Raw genomic sequence first — 17,212 nt, 5'->3', positions numbered from 1 at the left:
GACTAAAATTCTTTGCTTATAGCACCTAGCACAAGTACCTCATTACATGGGCTTCTTGTTTATAGACATGTGTGAATTGGAGTGGTTACTAGGAATGTGAAGGGAGAAACTAGAGTCAGAAGCTGTCTACTGAAGAGTTGAGTATGTTAAAGGTTTATTTCAAGTGTGCAGCCTTAGCCCTCAGAGTGAAGCTAACCTGCATTTTGTAAGAAGCATAAGGTAGAATTAAATGATTCTGTCTTTAAAGAGAAGGACTATTGATTACTTTGGGGAGGTGATGAAGTCTCAAAGATACTAACATGAGTGTCTGTTTAAACCAAGAAATAAAAACACCATGTGTTGGAAGATACTGAATTATTTCCTTTAAGGCATGCCTGTTAATAAAACAGTTTATATACTCATGCTATATAAATCTTCCTGACCTAGTTATGAAGTGTTCACAAAATGGAAAAAAAATTGTAAAAAAAGCCTTCAGTTCTGCAGTTGAAACTCAGGCATCTGCTCATTGTTTTCTCTCTTGGCTCCTGGGAGGTTTTTGCTGGTGCCTTCTGCTCAGGGATGCCATGACTTGTATCAGGCTGAAAGGTAAACATTCAGAGCTTACCTTTGAACAGTGCACATCAGCATTTTGAAACATGCATTCTCAAGGCCTTTGTTTCACTTTAAGGTAGCAAAAAACTTGAGTCTTTGAAGCTCTGTGTCACAGGTCAATGGTGAAAGCGCTTTTAACCAAGAAGAGTGCTAAACCTACCCTGTGCTTTTGCTTTGACAGAGCATAGCCTGTGAAACATCTCTGACATCCCTGTCACTTCAGTACACATGGCTTTGAGCTGGAAACGTGGCACAGTGTATTTTGTGGAAATAATTGCTCAGATTGTCTACTGAATTTTTCTTCTTGATTGTCCTGGAATTTTGTTATGTTGGATCATTTGACTAACTTGACTGGAGTCTTGCGTTGTGCTGTAGTGAAACCTGATTTTCTATATGATCTCTCTTTTTTGTTGCATGTTAGTGTTGAAGAATGTCGCAACATAATCGTGCAGTTTGGTGTTCGGGAAGTCACGGCTGCCCAGGTTGCCAGGGTTTTGGGGATGATGGCTCGAACTCATTCAGGATTGACAGATGGTATTCCATTACAAGTGAGTGGCCTGTTGTGCTGTGGATTATATTTCAGCAGAAGGAGGAGTTGAAATGCTGGCCTCTAGGAACTTAACAATTGCTTATATTATTCAATACCTGTTCTACTGTAAATGTCTGTAATACTTCTGTGAATGAAAGATTCTCAGAAATGTTCAGCTGATGTCATTACTAGTCTGAACTTCTGTTTATACTTTTCTAGTGCAGGGAGTTCTGTAGCCAGTGGGTGTTGAGACTGCTTTATTTTTTACTAGTGTTTGATTCAGTGTATTTGACTTGCAGTCTATTTCGGCTCCTGGCAGTGGGATTTGGAGTGATGGCAAAGATAAGAGTGACGGAAGCCAAGCCCATACCTGGAATGTGGAGGTCTTGATTGATGTTCTTAAAGAGCTGGTAAGTCTTGAGAGCATCTTGGTCTTTTATGTGGAGAAAGCATGTCATATCTCAGTATGATTATAAACCTTTTTAAGCTCCCAACAGCCTGAATAACTTTGAATCTCTGTAATGTAACTGTACTTAAATGCTTGGGGTTTTTTTCTTCATGAACAAGAAAATTTTGAGGAATTCTGAGAAATAGAAGCTACTTGAATTAGTAATGTGGGTGCAGTTTGAGGTTCATTCCACACTGCTCTTGTATACTCCAGCATATGTTCTCTGAGGGTTTTTGTGTTTCAGTGTATTTCTGACAGTGTAAAGTTTTGTGCATCAGCCTTGTTTTGGAAAATGTCTTACTGTAGGCATTAGTGATGAAAATGAAATGAAAGTATTTTTATAGCTACTCATCCAAAACTCTTGTTTGTTGCTTCTTAGGTATGATGACGCTATAGAAATAGAAAAGGTTTTCCACCACTGTATAAGCAGTGATTTTTATAATGTACTCAGTTAAACAAGAATACCATTTCCTTTGCTTGCCTTACACTGGGTGGGATTTTTTCTGTATGTTCCCTCTAATGTATGGAGAAGTCACTGTTTTGTTTTTCTGAAACTTGGGCCATAAAATAGTTTTGTCTCTGGTGCTCACCTGTCTCTGAAAAGAGTGGTCTGTGTTACATAATGGCCACAGTTCCCTCCAAGCTCTCTCATCAGTATTGTTTCACACTTTTCCTGAAAATACAGTAGGTGCTTTACAAGGGCTTGGCGTTTCTTTTGCAAAAGGAGGAGCAAGTTCTGCTTGCCAGCAGGTCAGACCCTTCTGCCTTTTTTAGAGGGTGTGGAAGCCTAGGAAAGGAATAAGTTAGTATGCTAAGAAAGGATAATATGTTTGGGGTTTTTAAAGACTTGTTAATGAAATGTTTGGAAGGATACACAGCTACTGTAGTGCTGGGGAAGTGCAGTTTCACAAGGTAGTTTAAAACATTAACTTGCATCAAATTCTCACATTCACTATGTAAATACATCTCTTTTTAAAACAAAACCCTTGCTTTCAACTAAAAGTTAGGTGCATGTTAAGCTGGATACAGTACTGATGAAGAGGGGTTCTTTCACGACAGTACTGAAGATTGTAATGTGCAGGGCTGACAACCCTTGTTTGTCTGGTTGCAGAACCCTAGCCTGGACTTCAAAGTAGTAACGTACGAATTGGACCATCCAGGATTTCAGATTCGTGATAGCAAGGGCCTGCATATTGTAGTCTTTGGAATCCAGAGAGGGCTGGGAATGGAGGTTTTTCCAGTTAATGCCATATACAGACCTTGGAAGCATGCAGAGGGCCAGGTGAGTTTACCAACTTGTTTGCTCTATCTGTAGAGTATTTGAGAAGTTCTGAATTTCTTGAATAATAAATGGAGATCAGTACTGTGAGTGTTTAGATAATCCACATTTGAGACCTTGGCCTGTAAGGCACAAGCCTCAAGTGTGTTACAGAAGTACAGTGTGTAATTGACTGCATTGTGTGGGATGTGGTTACTTGCTGTGCACTGTGACCATACCTTTGACCTCAGCAGAGTTCTGGTGTGTAGTGCAGCTCAGCGTATAACTGCTGCTGCATGGCAGTGCCCTGGGATGCTTACCTGGTTACACAGAATGGCCACAGCTTTGTGCAAACAAGTACCCTCAGCACGTCTGTAATCCGTCCTTCTCAAATTCTAGAAGTGTGAGATTCAGTCTTGCATAAAACACACAGTGAAGCCTGGCTCATCCCTGCTGCTTAGTTGATTTGTATCTTTGTCAAAAATTTGGCACTTGATAAAGTGGGAGGACCCTGAAACTCTAGTATCTAAACTACTTTTGACATCTTTTTTTACTCCAGCTCTCCTTCATCCAACATTCCCTCATAAACCCTGACATCTTCTGTTTTGCTGACTACCCTTGCCATACTGTTGCCACAGACATCCTGAAAGCACCACCAGAGGATGACAATCGAGAAATTGCTACATGGTAATAAACCTGCTCTCAACTGCTTTTTATACATAGAGTTAGAGTAAGATTACTTGTCTGGTCAAAGGTGGCTTTATTTTCATGCAGCCAGATTTATTGTAGCTGTGTACATACCAGTAGTAGATCAGCCATTAGTATTTGTGACGTGTTTGATTGGTGAAACTATGCACATGTCAGAAGTTCCTGTGTACTTCCATAATACCTTGCTTTTGTTGGAGTCTTCAGCTTGTTTGGAGAGTTTCTGCTGATGTGTTTTGGCATATCCTGCAAGCTGAAAGGAGGGGATAGAAGAGGTGGTTTGAAATTTAAATCTCTTTCCCAGGGTGATTAGAGAAACTTGCTCTACTTGTATGAAAGAAGTCCTAAAATTTAATTAGTAAATGTATGTGGCTAATGGTGAGTTACAGCATAAAACTGACTGGTGTGACTTTCTGAGCTGACCTTTACACTCCTTTTTTAGTATAGCCATGTACCTTACTTCAGTAAAGATACTTGCTTCTTTCTCAATTATATGACCCAGAATAGGGAATTGAATGATGAGGAACACAAGTAAATTGGCAATGCTCACTTGTCTGTAAAGCAGGCAAAACAAGTAGAGCATCTTCACTAACTTTCACAAGTGGGGACTTTGAGGTGTTTTAAAAAGTACATTTCAACTTAAATTATCCAAGTGACCCACCTCAAGCTGAGTTTCTTCAACATCAGCTTTCAATTATCTCTCCTCCCTAACAGAGTCAGGAGCTCTTAAGCTCTTCAGTTATTTTTCATGGTTTCTCACAGCCCTAATTGTACATAAGAGCTGCAGTGTCAGGTTGTTTGCAGTGGGTGTTGCTTTATGTGTCCTTACAGTTGTTGCTATAAGATACCAGCATCCAGGATCCTGTAAACTTGCTGCTTGGTAACTTTGTGCGGGTTGTCTATTTGTTTTTTCTTCTCTTTTGTTAGGAAGAGCCTGGATTTGATAGAGTCTCTGTTACGATTGGCAGAAGTGGGGCAGTATGAACAGGTTAAGCAGCTCTTCAGTTTTCCTATCAAGCATTGCCCGGATATGCTGGTATTGGCCTTATTGCAGATCAACACCTCCTGGCATACCTTGCGCCATGAACTCATCTCCACGCTCATGCCAATTTTCCTTGGCAACCATCCCAACTCAGCCATCATTTTGCACTATGCATGGCATGGACAGGTAAGTATTTTCACTGTAGTTTGCTCCTGTAACTTAAAAGCTTGTTAAATGGATTGAACAGTTACAACAATGTTTGTATTGGTTTATGAACTGGTCACTTTAAAACCCAAGAGGTAAATGATCCATGGTTCATGCAGAGTAATAGGATGTCTCTTCCCTGACTTGAAGCAAACTGTTGCAGTTTGGTTTTCAATAATATTCACTGAGAAAATATTCCTGGAAAAGTAGAGAGATCCAAGTTAAGTTTGACTTTTTTAAACCTTAGCTTTAAACAAAGTTGACCACAGCTTTATTAAAAAAAAAAAAAAGGAAAAAAATGCAAAACCAAACAACCCAACAAAAGAAACCATGAAAAGCCTCACAACAGCATCACCCACCCTGCCCCCTCAACTCTCGGCCTCACACATTTGAAGTGTAAAAACCTGAAGTGTAGTAAGGGTGAAAAGGTTTAAACCAAAACAGTCTCCTTTGTACTTGCCAAAAAGATGAAGGCTGTTCTAGGCATAAAGAAACTACCTGCACCATAAGTTTTCAGAGTCAGGGTGTTTTCTGAAAACTTGGGACTGGCTGCTGACCTTTTTCAAGGAGAACTTCCATGTAGAGATAATGGTAGCTGTGTATGTAAATCCCATACACCTAATGGATGTTTTGTTTAGTGTGGCCTTCATCATTGTGTGCACTGGTAGTTAAACAAAGAGAAGTCATAAGAAATTTAAAGCAGAGGAAGCCTCTGGGGTCAGAGGGAATCTGCTTTAGCAAACGTTTCCCTATTCATCTAGAGTAGAGTTAATGGCAAGAAGCTTGACCTCCAGGATCATGCTATGAATGGTCATGCAGTTCATATTTTCCTGATGGAAGTCTTTAAATTGAAGGATGAGGGGTAGAAGTGAGATGCTTTTTGCATGAGGTCTTGAAATGGCAGAAAAGGCAATTTTTCCACAGGGTAGGTCTCAGATCAGGACACTGAAGGATGATTGCCATGGGACATGGAGCCATTCCATGACATAAGGGTGTTTTACTTTTCCTTTAAGCAAAAACCCTTGCTGCCATAAAAATCTTACTTGTGTTGTAGTTTAAAATTACCCCTCTATGAGTAAAGATCTAGATACCATGTTTTTCTTTTAAGACGTGATACTGAATTTTCAGTTCAGGACATCATGTCAGGTGTAACATTTTGTAAATGTTTATGTAGTCTAAAAGCAATTAGTCTGCAATAGAGAGGAATTGGTCCTGGACAGTGGTAGGAAAGAGATGGGGATGTACATACCTACCATTTGCAGTCATGCTACATCCTTTTCTTGTACTCCTGGATAGTTTATTTTTGCATAGGAGGAGCTCAAATCAGAAGCAAGTTCTGAAGCTAAAGAGTAAATATGTTTGTATGTTAATCTTTTTAGTTGTGAAATACCCTGTTTAATGTTCACATAATTGATCCTATTCCTAGAATCATGAAGTACAATCCTAATTTAATTCTCCTCAGGGTCAGTCTCCTTCAATTCGTCAGCTTATCATGCATGCCATGGCAGAATGGTACATGAGAGGGGAGCAGTATGACCAGGCTAAATTGTCACGCATTCTTGATGTGGCGCAAGACTTGAAGGTGAGTTTTGCAAAATACTGCCATTATTTTTTGTCTGGTGTCTGATGCAGACCTGCTCATCTTTTAATGAACGCTAAGCTTAACTTAGACTAATTTAGTAAGGATTACATTGTTTAAGCATGTCTGAATGCATTTGTGGCTGCTGTCCCATATCTTAAAAACAAAACAAAACAAAAAAAAAAAACCCAACCTATGTTTATGTGACTTAAAGTATTCTTCAGCTGAGTTGTGGTATCTGACTACAGATGCTTCCAGCCTGTCCTGTTGTGAGCCCAGGATATTTTACTTGGTATTTGCAGTGGGGTTGGTTATCATGGCTTAGCTGACAAGTACCTTGGGAAGCAGCACAACAGAACTGCTTGCTGTGTGAATGTAGTGTGAATCCAGGAGGAGCTTTGACTGTTTTAACCTTGAATATTATTGAAATGAGAATATATACAATATCTGTCAGATGTTTGTGTGAAGGTGGTGCTGCTAAACATAATGGAATGAGGATTTCTTGAGAATGCTACTACTTCTTATTTTTTACACTTTGACAAAAAACTGGAAGTTGTGACTAACTTCTTTGAGGCCTTTATTGCTTCCTAAAGATAGATGCAAAATAATTGGGTGTCTCAAAGTGCAAAAGCACCAGCTGCTGCTTGAAGTCAGTTTTGTTGTAGCAATTACAGTGTTCAGAGATGACCTGTTGGAGCAGATACATTTTGAGTATTTCTGCAGTGGCTGAGGTCTGTTCACAGGGAGATGCTAGGCTCTTCTGCTTAATTTTGTAGCAATATCAATTTGGTAGCTCTTGACCACTTGCTGGTGGTTTGTCATATCACAGAGGAATTTAAGCTGTCAGCACAAGGTCGCTTCAAAGAAGGTGAAGTCATGATTTCAAATCAGAGCTCTTGCTTACTTGTCTCACAAGCGAGCTATAAGTGAAGTTGACAGTACCAATCTTTGTTGACAAAGAAAGCATAGCAGCATGTCATAATAAGACTTCTTTACTAAAACATGTATGGGAACTAGAAAGAAAAAGGAGAAGGAGTATCTGTGTGTCTTCACTAGTAGTCTTCTGATTTTCTTTCTTTAGGCCTTGTCAATGCTGCTAAATGGTACTCCATTTGCCTTTGTTATTGACCTTGCTGCACTTGCCTCTCGACGGGAATACCTCAAACTTGACAAATGGCTCACAGATAAAATTCGGGAGCATGGGGTAAAGCAGGATTTTTTTCTTTATTTTTGCACTCTTATCAGTGACTAACTTAAGTCACTTTAACAATTTTATAAGTAGCTTTAAAGTTGTTGAAAGTGTCCGTGGTCTGATAGTTCAACGTTTTCACTGAACTATAGTAGCTTAGTGCGATTCTTTCTATGGTGCAATTGCCAAATTTGAAATAGTGTCTTGGATGTGATTTGGGGAGATTAAGATAACATTTTTTCCTCAGGAACCTTTCATCCAGGCCTGTATGACTTTCTTAAAGAGAAGATGTCCATCTATCCTGGGTGGCCTTGCTCCAGAGAAGGATCAGCCCAAAAGTGCTCAGCTTCCTCCAGAAACCTTGGCGACTATGTTGGCCTGTCTGCAAGCTTGTGCTGGGTAAGGATTATGTTGCTTAGGCTGAATGTGTAATCCGTTTGCAGCTTGCTTTCTGGCACGTGGTCACAGCTGGCTTGGAATTTCACATGGAGAATGGGGTTAGTGAGAGTGTATAAACTTGCAGGGATAGGTGCAGTAGTACATTTAATTTTGCATTGAAGCATCTTGTAGGCTAGATCACAAGAGCTTGATTGAGTATTCTTGTCTTTATCATCAAACAGGTGAGCTGATGTTGGTGACTGGAGGCTGGCTGGTTAGTCAGATTCTCAGTTGGTAATGACTGTAATTGGGCTGTAATTCGGACAAAGGAATCCAGGCCATGGCTACAGAATGGGACAGCATCGTGGAAAACAGTGACTTTATATAGGATTTTGTGATTGTGTTAACCAAATGTTTCTGCATGGTAACTGCTCTGGCACAAAGGGCTCCTGCTGTCCTTATGTGTACAAGAAAAGTGGGGAGTGGTGATTGTAGTGTAATTGAGACTGAAACTAGATGTGTGTAACTTCTGTTGTCTTTGAGAGAGACTCAAAGTAGTCAAAGATGGAAAATATTGAACATCTTTTGCAGATCAGATTGTTTAGCTGAAGTCAAAAGAAAATGGTTTGGGTTTGAGAGCTGCTTAGAGGGAGGGGTGGAATACAGGAGGGCTAATGGAAACTGAAGTTGGACAAATCAGTCTTTAAATGCTATGTACACACATAGTAAATATGACTAAAAATTGTAAAACGTTTGTGGTGTTGTTTCTTAACGCTGTCAGATCAAGGTGGTATTGAACTGCGACAGTATTTCAGAGGTAACGAGAGGCAGCTTAGTGCAATGTGCAAGCCAGAGCGACTGGAAGCTGGAGATGAGGCTTGTTTTGCTGCTACATTTTGGCACCAAATGAGGCTGGCATGTCCAAGTGTGTGTTACCTAATCTGAGGTTTATACTGTGTCCTTTGGTTTAGTCAGTGTGGTCTTGAAAGAGATGCTTCTTATCTTTAAAGGTACCCAGGATGATTCATGGCTCTCATGTAGATAGTAGGAAATTAGTACCAGCATAGAGTTGGTCACAATGAGTATTGGAACTGAAAGGGAATTGGAGGTACCTGTAAGATTTTAGGAGAAGGTATTCTCCTGTTTTCTGCTGGAACCTGTGCAATTGAAGTTAAAATGCTGTTGAAATACTGTTTTTGAAATATAACGGTCTAGCACATGTCTTGGTCTGAAGAGATAGCTCTTAATTTTCAGGTCAAAGTGAATCTTTTGAGACTGTCATTCACAAATGAGCTTATATTCCTTATTTTGCATGCTGCAGTGTCTGTGTTTTAGAAGTTTAATAGTTAACTGTAGATTTGAATTGCATCTAATGTCATTGTGTTCTGAATTTTAATGTGTTACCAAGTTTTATTTATTCCATTAATTCCAAACACCACTAGTTCTCTACTGGCACAATTCTCACAGCCTTTGGTTTCTTTTTATAGCTACTTTTATTCCCCTTTATACAAGAATGTGACCTACTTGCAGTCATTTTCTGTTAGTTATTCTCTTTGAGCTTTAGAAGGAAAAAGCTTGGATGTCTTTCATGAAGCAGTTGCTTTGATTAGCTTAGGTTTCAGTCACGAATGGAAGCAGGCGTTGTAAAGACTAGAAGGTTAAAATCACAGGAAATATTAAATACATCTGGGAGGGTAGTTGCACTTGACTAGCTGAAGCCTGCCATCTCCTAAATCTGTTTATTTAGGAGCCTGCTCTTTAATTAGGCTGTAGTTAGTTCTTGTTTTGTGACCTGGGAGATACTTTTTTTTTAGCCATCAGGTCCCTGCATGTTCTGAGACTTATTTTTGGTGCAGCTTGTTTATCGCTGGTGAGCACTGCAGTTGTGGCATCATGTAACAGTGAGTCTTCAAAAAGAAATAAGTCTTCCTTTACTACTGAGTGTTTTTACAATGAAGTCAGGCTTGGTTGCAGGTACCACCGGCTGGCCAACCATGTAATTTTTTAACAAGCTGCTTATTAGAAGTCCTTCCCTTGTGGACCTGCAGTGAGTTGAGAGGGGCAGCAGTGCCTTCTCCAAACAGTCATGTCTTGCACAGTCCAAGTGTGTCAGTGTGGGGAATGGTCTTTTCTTCTCAGTCCGTCTCAAGCAGGGAAGAGGCTTTTGTGTACCTATGCCTCAGGAATTAAAAGGCTTGTTCCTGCTTTTTAAGAAAGTGTTTTGGGGTAAAAAAGAGTAAGAGAAATGAACATGTGATTCCAGCAAGCTGGAACTTCCTTACAGTGACAGTTTTGTTGCTCTAGACTCTGGTCCCTGGCTCTCAGCCCACCAACTTAATTTGCCTCAAATGCAGACTGGGGTTTTTGTGGGTTTTGTTTTTGTTGGATTTTTTGGTTGGTTGGTTGGTTTGGGTTTTTTTTTTTTTAGAAAACGTGTGGTTCTTTGCTGTCTAAAAATACTGTGATGTTTGCAACTTGATACAGCAGTGTGTCCCTTGACATGATAAAAAAGTTAACCTTCAGTCTGTCTAGATGGTGGGACAAAACATGAGTGGTTCTCTCCAAAGCACAAATGGCCTAACCAGTCACCATAAATATCAAACTCTAGGATTGTAAGTCTGTATTTGTCCTCTTCTAGGCTGCCATATTATCTATCTACAGCAGGTTGGAATTTGTTTTGCAAAAGCATGCTGTAGTATTTACGCATAAAGACTGCAAATTTAACCCCTCAAAAAGGAGGAGGGCAAAAGACTGAGGTTGGTAACCACATGTCAGCTGTGCTCTACAGTCCCCTGACCCATTCCATGTCTAACTGAAGTGCTGTATGGTCTTGAAATGCCTCCTGCATCAGAAAAAATCCTGTGGTGCGTGTCACTTGGTCATACATACATTTAAATGTTGAGATTTCTGAGACTGTGGCAATGGGGTGAGGGCAGATACATACTGTAGATACTGAATCTAATGTGTGCCATGCTCAGAGCTCTGTCTTCAGGTCTGGTTGCTCTTTCTGAAAAAAAAAATCTGTTTGAGGGTTTTTGAAGGTAGATTTCTGATTGCATTTTCATACATTCCCCCAAGCCCATTTCTTTTGAAATCATTGACATAAGGCTCTGATGAGAGGATGTTAAGAGTGTAAAGGATCTAGCTTGTGAAACAGTCATTAACATGTTCCTTGCCCTGTACAGAAACCTGGCCACCCATGATACCTCCCCAGATTCCCATCTCTCATGGGTGGGATTTTCCCACACTGCATCGTGTATCGCTGGCTTTGGAGAACAGCTGGAAACCCTTAACTAATTCTTCGTATCCTATAATGGAGTACCTGCCAAAGCTGAAGGCTAATCTTCAATTCTTCTGCCTTAATCACCAGGATAGTTCCTTTGTTATTTTCCCCCTCATTCCAAGAGTTGAGCAGTAAAAGCTTGTGAAAAAATTGAGTTGAAATGAGGAATCTTCAGATAAGGTTAACAGAACAACAAAGCTATTAGGATAGTTGCACCCATTACAGGAAGGAATCTGCAGCTTTAGCTGTGCTCACCAAAAAGGCAGAACTAAAGTTCAGGAAAGCATAAATAATTGGCTGTTTTTTTCCAAAAGGAAAATGTTAGTGTTCTGTTATTATGTCTGTGGTTAGGTAAGTCAGCAGCAGAGCTGGCTTTCCTTCCAGTTACGGAACCTGGCTGTCAGACATGGAACACTTTGGAAAGAGGTACTGACTGCTCTGGGTTGTGTAATGACTTCGTGCCTAAGTTTGAGTTTTCTGATGTTTTTTGATTATATCTTCCTTGGATAGTTAAGTTTCCTGTCTCTCTTTGGGTTTAGTGCCTGTGTGTGAAGCACGGCTTTCAGTTTGTAGACAGATGAGTTTTAGTGAAGCAGGTGGTGGTATTTACCTCTTTTTTTCTGTCTGTGAGTACATAGCCCGTGTATCTCAGCTTTTAGAGAAACCTTGTGTGTAATGAGATTCAGAATGAGAATAACCATAAATGGTGTGAAGTTTGGGTGCAGGATGGAGCCTTGAGGAGCAGATTTGACCAAGGGATCACAGCATCACTATTTGTGTTTTAATTCATGAGGCTAAGCTGTGTATAGCCCATAATATGGACAACAGCAGACAAAGGCTCTTCCAAGAGCTGTTGGAGCCAGGTACATATCCCAGCCTTCTGTAAATCCTTACTTGCTGGGGTAACTGTAAAGGAGTATTTGAATCATTGGAAACAAAGGAATAGTCGACTGGAGATTGTTTTAGAGCTACAGTTTAAACTTTTCTATTTCAATATAGCTGTTTCTCTTGGGAGATGATCTAAGGCAAGTTTTGCAAATAACAAACTGTAGCTTCTGCTGGGGTTGTTTCGCAGCTGCTTTTTGTGAAATGTGGCCTCAATTTCTCTAGGAAAATCAAATAAAGTTAGGGACCTTATTTTCATGAATGTTACATGGCTCACTGTCGTGCTTCTGTGTCCCAGGAGTGTTTCTCAGGAGCTGTCAGAGACGATCCTCACCATGGTAGCAAACTGCAGTAATGTCATGAACAAGGCTCGACAGCCCCCACCTGGAGTCATGCCCAAAGGACGCCCGCCCAGCGCGAGCAGCTTGGATGCCATCTCTCCTGTGCAGGTAGAGCAATCCCATGCTGCATTTTCGGAAGGTGGTGTTGATTTAGTGCTAGTTCTGCTGTGCTAGTTGAGCTCTTTCTGCAGGACTAAGTCAAACATCATCTGGCTCACGTAGTTTTGTGCTTGCATGTCTGGATAACTTGCTTGTAACTAGAGAATAATGTCTGAGGGATGTAGTTTAGAACTGTCTTTCACTTCACTGATGTCTGTAAGAAGTAACTGTGAAGTATTATAGGATGGGAGCACTGAGGAGGGACAGATATTTGGTTTATTTAAAATAACAGGCTTTCTTTTAAAGTGCTAAAATTTACTAGGACTTCTGAGAATTAAGCACTGCCTTTGAACCTGATGTGTCTTGTTTGTAGCTTCACGGGCCAAGCCACAGTGCTAGAGCATAAGGACTTGTTATAACTGGGGCTCTTCAGCTCTCAACTGAACTGCTCTTTTAAAAACAAGGTACATTTCAGTTAATCCCTGCCACTCATCATCCCTTCCTCCTCTGGGAGCAACACATTACAGACAGGTTTTGCTTCTAGCCGTTACATTCAATGGCAGATTTTTAAGTGGTGAAAAGTATTTCACATGAAATAGTGGCAATTCAGCATTTAAGAATGACTGAATTGTCAGTAGATTATGTAAACTAAACACAGAGAGTGGTTTCCAAATACCTTGGCAACCTGCTACAAATATGTAGCCATGATAAATAACTCATATGAACAAACAGCAGCAGTTTCTAGTCTGTAGTCATGCTGTCTTCTGGGTAGATAACACCATTTTCTGCTGTTCCTAGTCAGTTCCTTAACTTACTGCTTTGGCAGCCTGTGTTGTGCCTTCCCTCCTATTCGTGAACCAGGTCTTAATGCTTTTTCTGAAGACTTCATTCAGGTATTTAGCTGTGAAAAGTGGGCATAGTAGGGTCCTTCAGAGAGTCAAAAATACTTTTAAGTTTGAAATGAAATAGCTTTGTAAGTCTTGAGGTGAGGTCTGAGGTTGCAAATTGCAGAGCATAAACTACGCTAGTACAAAAATCTGCAAGTAGAAGTAAATGCTGCTTATTGTAAGCATTTACTGCTGTGTTACACTTAACTACAGACTATGGAACAATCAGCCTTTCTGTAAAACCTGTGAGAGAATAGGGTTTCATGGGATTGTAGAAGAAAAATAAAAGTGCATTCTGTAGACAAACTAATCTTTTGGGGTTATCTGGATGACTTCAGAATTTACAGTAACCATGCAGAAGAGCTTTTCTCAGGAATGTTTTGATACGTAGCCGTCTTTGTAGAAAACATGCCAAAAATCAGCTGGATTGTGGTTTATGGATGTCTGTATAATCTTCCTTTCTTCATTCAGATCGACTCGCTTGCAGGAATGGCCTCTCTCAGTTTAGGTGGCTCAGCTGCTCCTCACACCCAGAGCATGCAAGGCTTCCCTCCAAACTTGGGCTCTGCATTCAGTACTCCTCAGTCACCAGCAAAAGCATTCCCACCTCTTTCCACCCAAAACCAGACAACCGGTTTCAGTGGCATCGGAGGACTCTCTTCACAGCTTCCAGGTACTGCTATTTGAGTGGAGTGGTTTGTTTTTGCCAGGGCAGAGCTAAGGCACTGTTTTTGCTGTGGTTGGAAATACTGAATGTTACAGCCCAACCCTTAAGGGTGGGTTAGGTGCTTCCTTCCCTTTAAGGGGGAGAAGTCACACTGGACAAACAGCTGTGTCGTATGGGAGGGACTTACACAGTCTTCACTCCTGGGTCATTGCTGAAACAGCACTTCAGAGTGTTACAGCTGCAATAGGTAAAAAGTTTGAGTCAAGAGGATGAGTGTTTTGACAGATATAGCAGCATTATTTTAGGTTGGCACAGAGATGATGAACTGCTTATGTTAAAACTGCTTGATATTAGACAGCAATGAGGCTATAAAGCTTTGAGTTCTTGGAAATGACAAGTGCTAGGAAAAGTGGTAAGTGGGTACTGTGAGGGTGCAACTGAGATGACCAATTATTTGCTTTTCAGTAGGTGGTCTTACTACGGGTAGCCTGACTGGCATAGGAACTGGAGCCCTGGGCCTTCCTGCGGTGAACAATGACCCATTCGTGCAAAGGAAGCTGAGCACATCTGGACTGAACCAGCCTACATTCCAGCAGAGTAAGATGAAACCTTGTAAGTGGTAGTGTTGTCTGTGGCTGTGAAGTGTGACTGTGGTCTGCAATTAATCTCTGTTTCCTTCAGGGGAAGCTTGAATCTGTAGGTGGTAAATGTTAGAAGTGTGGCTCTTGTATCATTATATTAGTCTGAAAAAGGTGCTTCTAAGCTTGTATCCTAAAAGTTTGCCAAGTGGCCGGGGCAGGGGGGGTTGGGTTAAAAAAGACCTGCTAGCATAAAAATGTGTTATGGATTTGCATGAATATGTGTTTCTGTCCTTTATCTTCTGTGCTGTGTTTTGAACAAAAACTGTTGTCCTGCTCTTGACAGAGAATTGTATGCGTCTGGTACCAGGGTGTTTTTTGTTTCGTTTGTAACAAGGTTAAACCTGGGTAAGGTCCTATTGCAGCAGAGAACTTGACAGGTGAAGCAGTGAAATAGACTGCAACATTGGGTACAAATCAGACTAGCAAAAGTTGGTGGGAAGGTAGTTTTTGAAAGGAACAATTTGGTTCCTAACACTAAGCCGTTATCCTTAACTCATTTATGCCTCTGCAGCATGCTCACAGTGAGATGTTGAAGCAGTCAAATGGTCAGGAAGCACAGCCATACACTAAACCTTCCGCATTGCTGTTATGGAAGAGCTATCAAAGAAGCCATATGCAATAACAGCAAAGTTACCTATCTCTACAGATGTACAGTGGAGGTGGCTGTAATCACCATTGGTTTATATTTTAGGTCTTGAACATTCAATATAAACTTGCTGGAAGCTCACTGGCTGGCCTGAAAGTTTGTGTGCAAGTTTGTGTGCATGTTAGTGTTGTGTAGCATGCCTTATTCTAGTCTGTTCTGCGTTCAGTTATTTAGTTGTCAGTTGAGGTTAGCTTGGGATACAGTGGGTTCTACAAGTATAGCAGTGTGAGGTTAATGCTATCTTAGGATGCAGTTTTTGGAATAAATATAGCATATTGAAAACAGATTTTAAAATAGCGATTCCTGTCTACTGGAAAGGTTAAATATCCCGCTCTTCAGAAGAATTAGCGGTTCTGTAGAGATTGGTGAAGAGTTGGAAAGGACTAGATAAAATCCCGACTGTCTGAAGTTGTCCTGAGTGTGATACCTGTTCCCTTTTTTACAGCTGACTTATCTCAGGTGTGGCCAGAGGCTAATCAGCACTTTAGCAAAGAAATAGATGATGAGGCAAACAGCTACTTCCAGCGTATTTACAACCATCCACCACACCCAACCATGTCTGTGGATGAGGTGAGTTCCCTTCTGTAGCAGTTACAGCACCTGTCCAGAGACTTGGAATAAAGTTGATCGTAATTATTCCTTCTTGTATTAGTTTCAGTGGGAAATAATAAAGGGATCCAGGTAGTTGCTTGCAGCATTGCTTTTTGCTTGGTTGAAGTTGTTTTCACAGTAAACTTGCAGTTGATCATTACATTCAGCTTTGACTTCTCTGGACTGAAGACTTTAGATGTCTAATTAACACTCCGAAAATGCTGTGAAGTGGGAAGGATTCAGTGTAGTGTGGAAGCTTTTGTGCTGAATATAAGTGTTAAAAAGTGCCTTTAAATAGTCTGTATAAATTATATTAAGTGTATTTTGTTTTAAACGATGTAAAAATGACTACAAGATCCATATATATAAAAGTGTCCCAAGTTCTACCTTCTGAGCTTTTGATAATTATTTTTGTTAGTCTCTATGAGAGTAATTATTGGTCTGACGTACTTACTCTTTGAAGTACTTCAAATTTACTTTAATATATTTGCATGTTTATAAATTATGGAAGACACAGCATTATTTTCTTTTTTCTAATTTGGTAATGGAGTAGGCGGTCACAAAAAAGTTTTGTGTGAAGACAGTCACTTAAAAGAGAACTAAAGTCTGAAGAGGAAGCTCATTGTAGTGATGTAGTGTCTGTCTGCTGGCTAAAATGAAGCATTGCAGTTCAGCTTGTGGTAGCACAACGTACCTTAGTAGTTGCAAACACTCACGAAACATGAAGATGGGAAAGGGCTGAAATAAAGCAAATCTGTTGGTAACAATTTCCAATTTCTTTGCAGGTCTTGGAAATGCTGCAGAGGTTTAAGGACTCCAACATTAAACGGGAACGAGAAGTGTTTAATTGTATGCTGAGGAACTTGTTTGAGGAATATCGTTTCTTTCCCCAGTACCCAGATAAAGAGCTGCACATAACAGCCTGTCTCTTCGGGGGCATAATAGAGAAAGGACTGGTTACTTATATGGCATTGGGCCTGGCCCTGCGCTATGTTCTTGAAGCCTTACGAAAGCCTTTTGCATCCAAAATGTACTATTTTGGTATTGCTGCACTAGATAGATTTAAAAATAGGTGAGTGTGGGTTTTGGTACACTTCTAATAGTGCCTGTGTTGTCTTGTGAACCTTGAACCTGCTCTGATCATGAAGTACAAGATTGCACATCTCAACTTTGGGAATTCTTCAAAGATATGCTGAAAAAGAACTGAAACAACATGAGTGAATGTGCTAGTTAAAGGGTAACCTTTCTGAATTAAAATGCTCAGTGTGGTACCTGTATAAATGTGGGACAAACTGAGATGCTGAAACTA

General features: G+C 40.4%; 1 protein-coding gene and 1 non-coding gene across 5 annotated transcripts in view; both read left to right on the top strand.

The window, feature by feature from the left end:
- CNOT1 (CCR4-NOT transcription complex subunit 1) overlaps positions 1-17,212 on the top strand; it is a 56,041-nt gene that overhangs the window by 13,979 nt on the left and 24,850 nt on the right. Inside the window, exons 9-21 of one of the 4 annotated variants that reach the window (XM_069027327.1) lie at positions 1,013-1,139; positions 1,420-1,530; positions 2,680-2,850; positions 3,386-3,513; positions 4,459-4,699; positions 6,180-6,299; positions 7,378-7,500; positions 7,733-7,884; positions 12,330-12,480; positions 13,830-14,031; positions 14,494-14,622; positions 15,758-15,882; positions 16,689-16,975. In XM_069027327.1, the coding sequence (XP_068883428.1) occupies positions 1,013-1,139; positions 1,420-1,530; positions 2,680-2,850; positions 3,386-3,513; positions 4,459-4,699; positions 6,180-6,299; positions 7,378-7,500; positions 7,733-7,884; positions 12,330-12,480; positions 13,830-14,031; positions 14,494-14,622; positions 15,758-15,882; positions 16,689-16,975 (2,067 nt within the window). Of the gene's footprint in view, positions 1-1,012; positions 1,140-1,419; positions 1,531-2,679; positions 2,851-3,385; positions 3,514-4,458; positions 4,700-6,179; positions 6,300-7,377; positions 7,501-7,732; positions 7,885-12,329; positions 12,481-13,829; positions 14,032-14,490; positions 14,638-15,757; positions 15,883-16,688; positions 16,976-17,212 lie in introns of all 4 variants that reach the window. The other 3 variants (XM_069027325.1, XM_069027326.1, XM_069027324.1) reach the window with 3 other exon arrangements.
- Positions 12,808-12,943, top strand: LOC138117265 (small nucleolar RNA SNORA50). The gene has a single exon (XR_011154597.1). It is a non-coding gene; the product is annotated as a small nucleolar RNA SNORA50 (small nucleolar RNA).

Source organism: Aphelocoma coerulescens, chromosome 11, assembly GCF_041296385.1.
Source record: "Aphelocoma coerulescens isolate FSJ_1873_10779 chromosome 11, UR_Acoe_1.0, whole genome shotgun sequence".
In the NCBI taxonomy this organism is placed as follows: Eukaryota; Metazoa; Chordata; class Aves; order Passeriformes; family Corvidae; genus Aphelocoma; species Aphelocoma coerulescens.
Note: the sequence above shows the minus strand (reverse complement) of the source record. Positions and strands in the feature narration are given on the sequence as shown.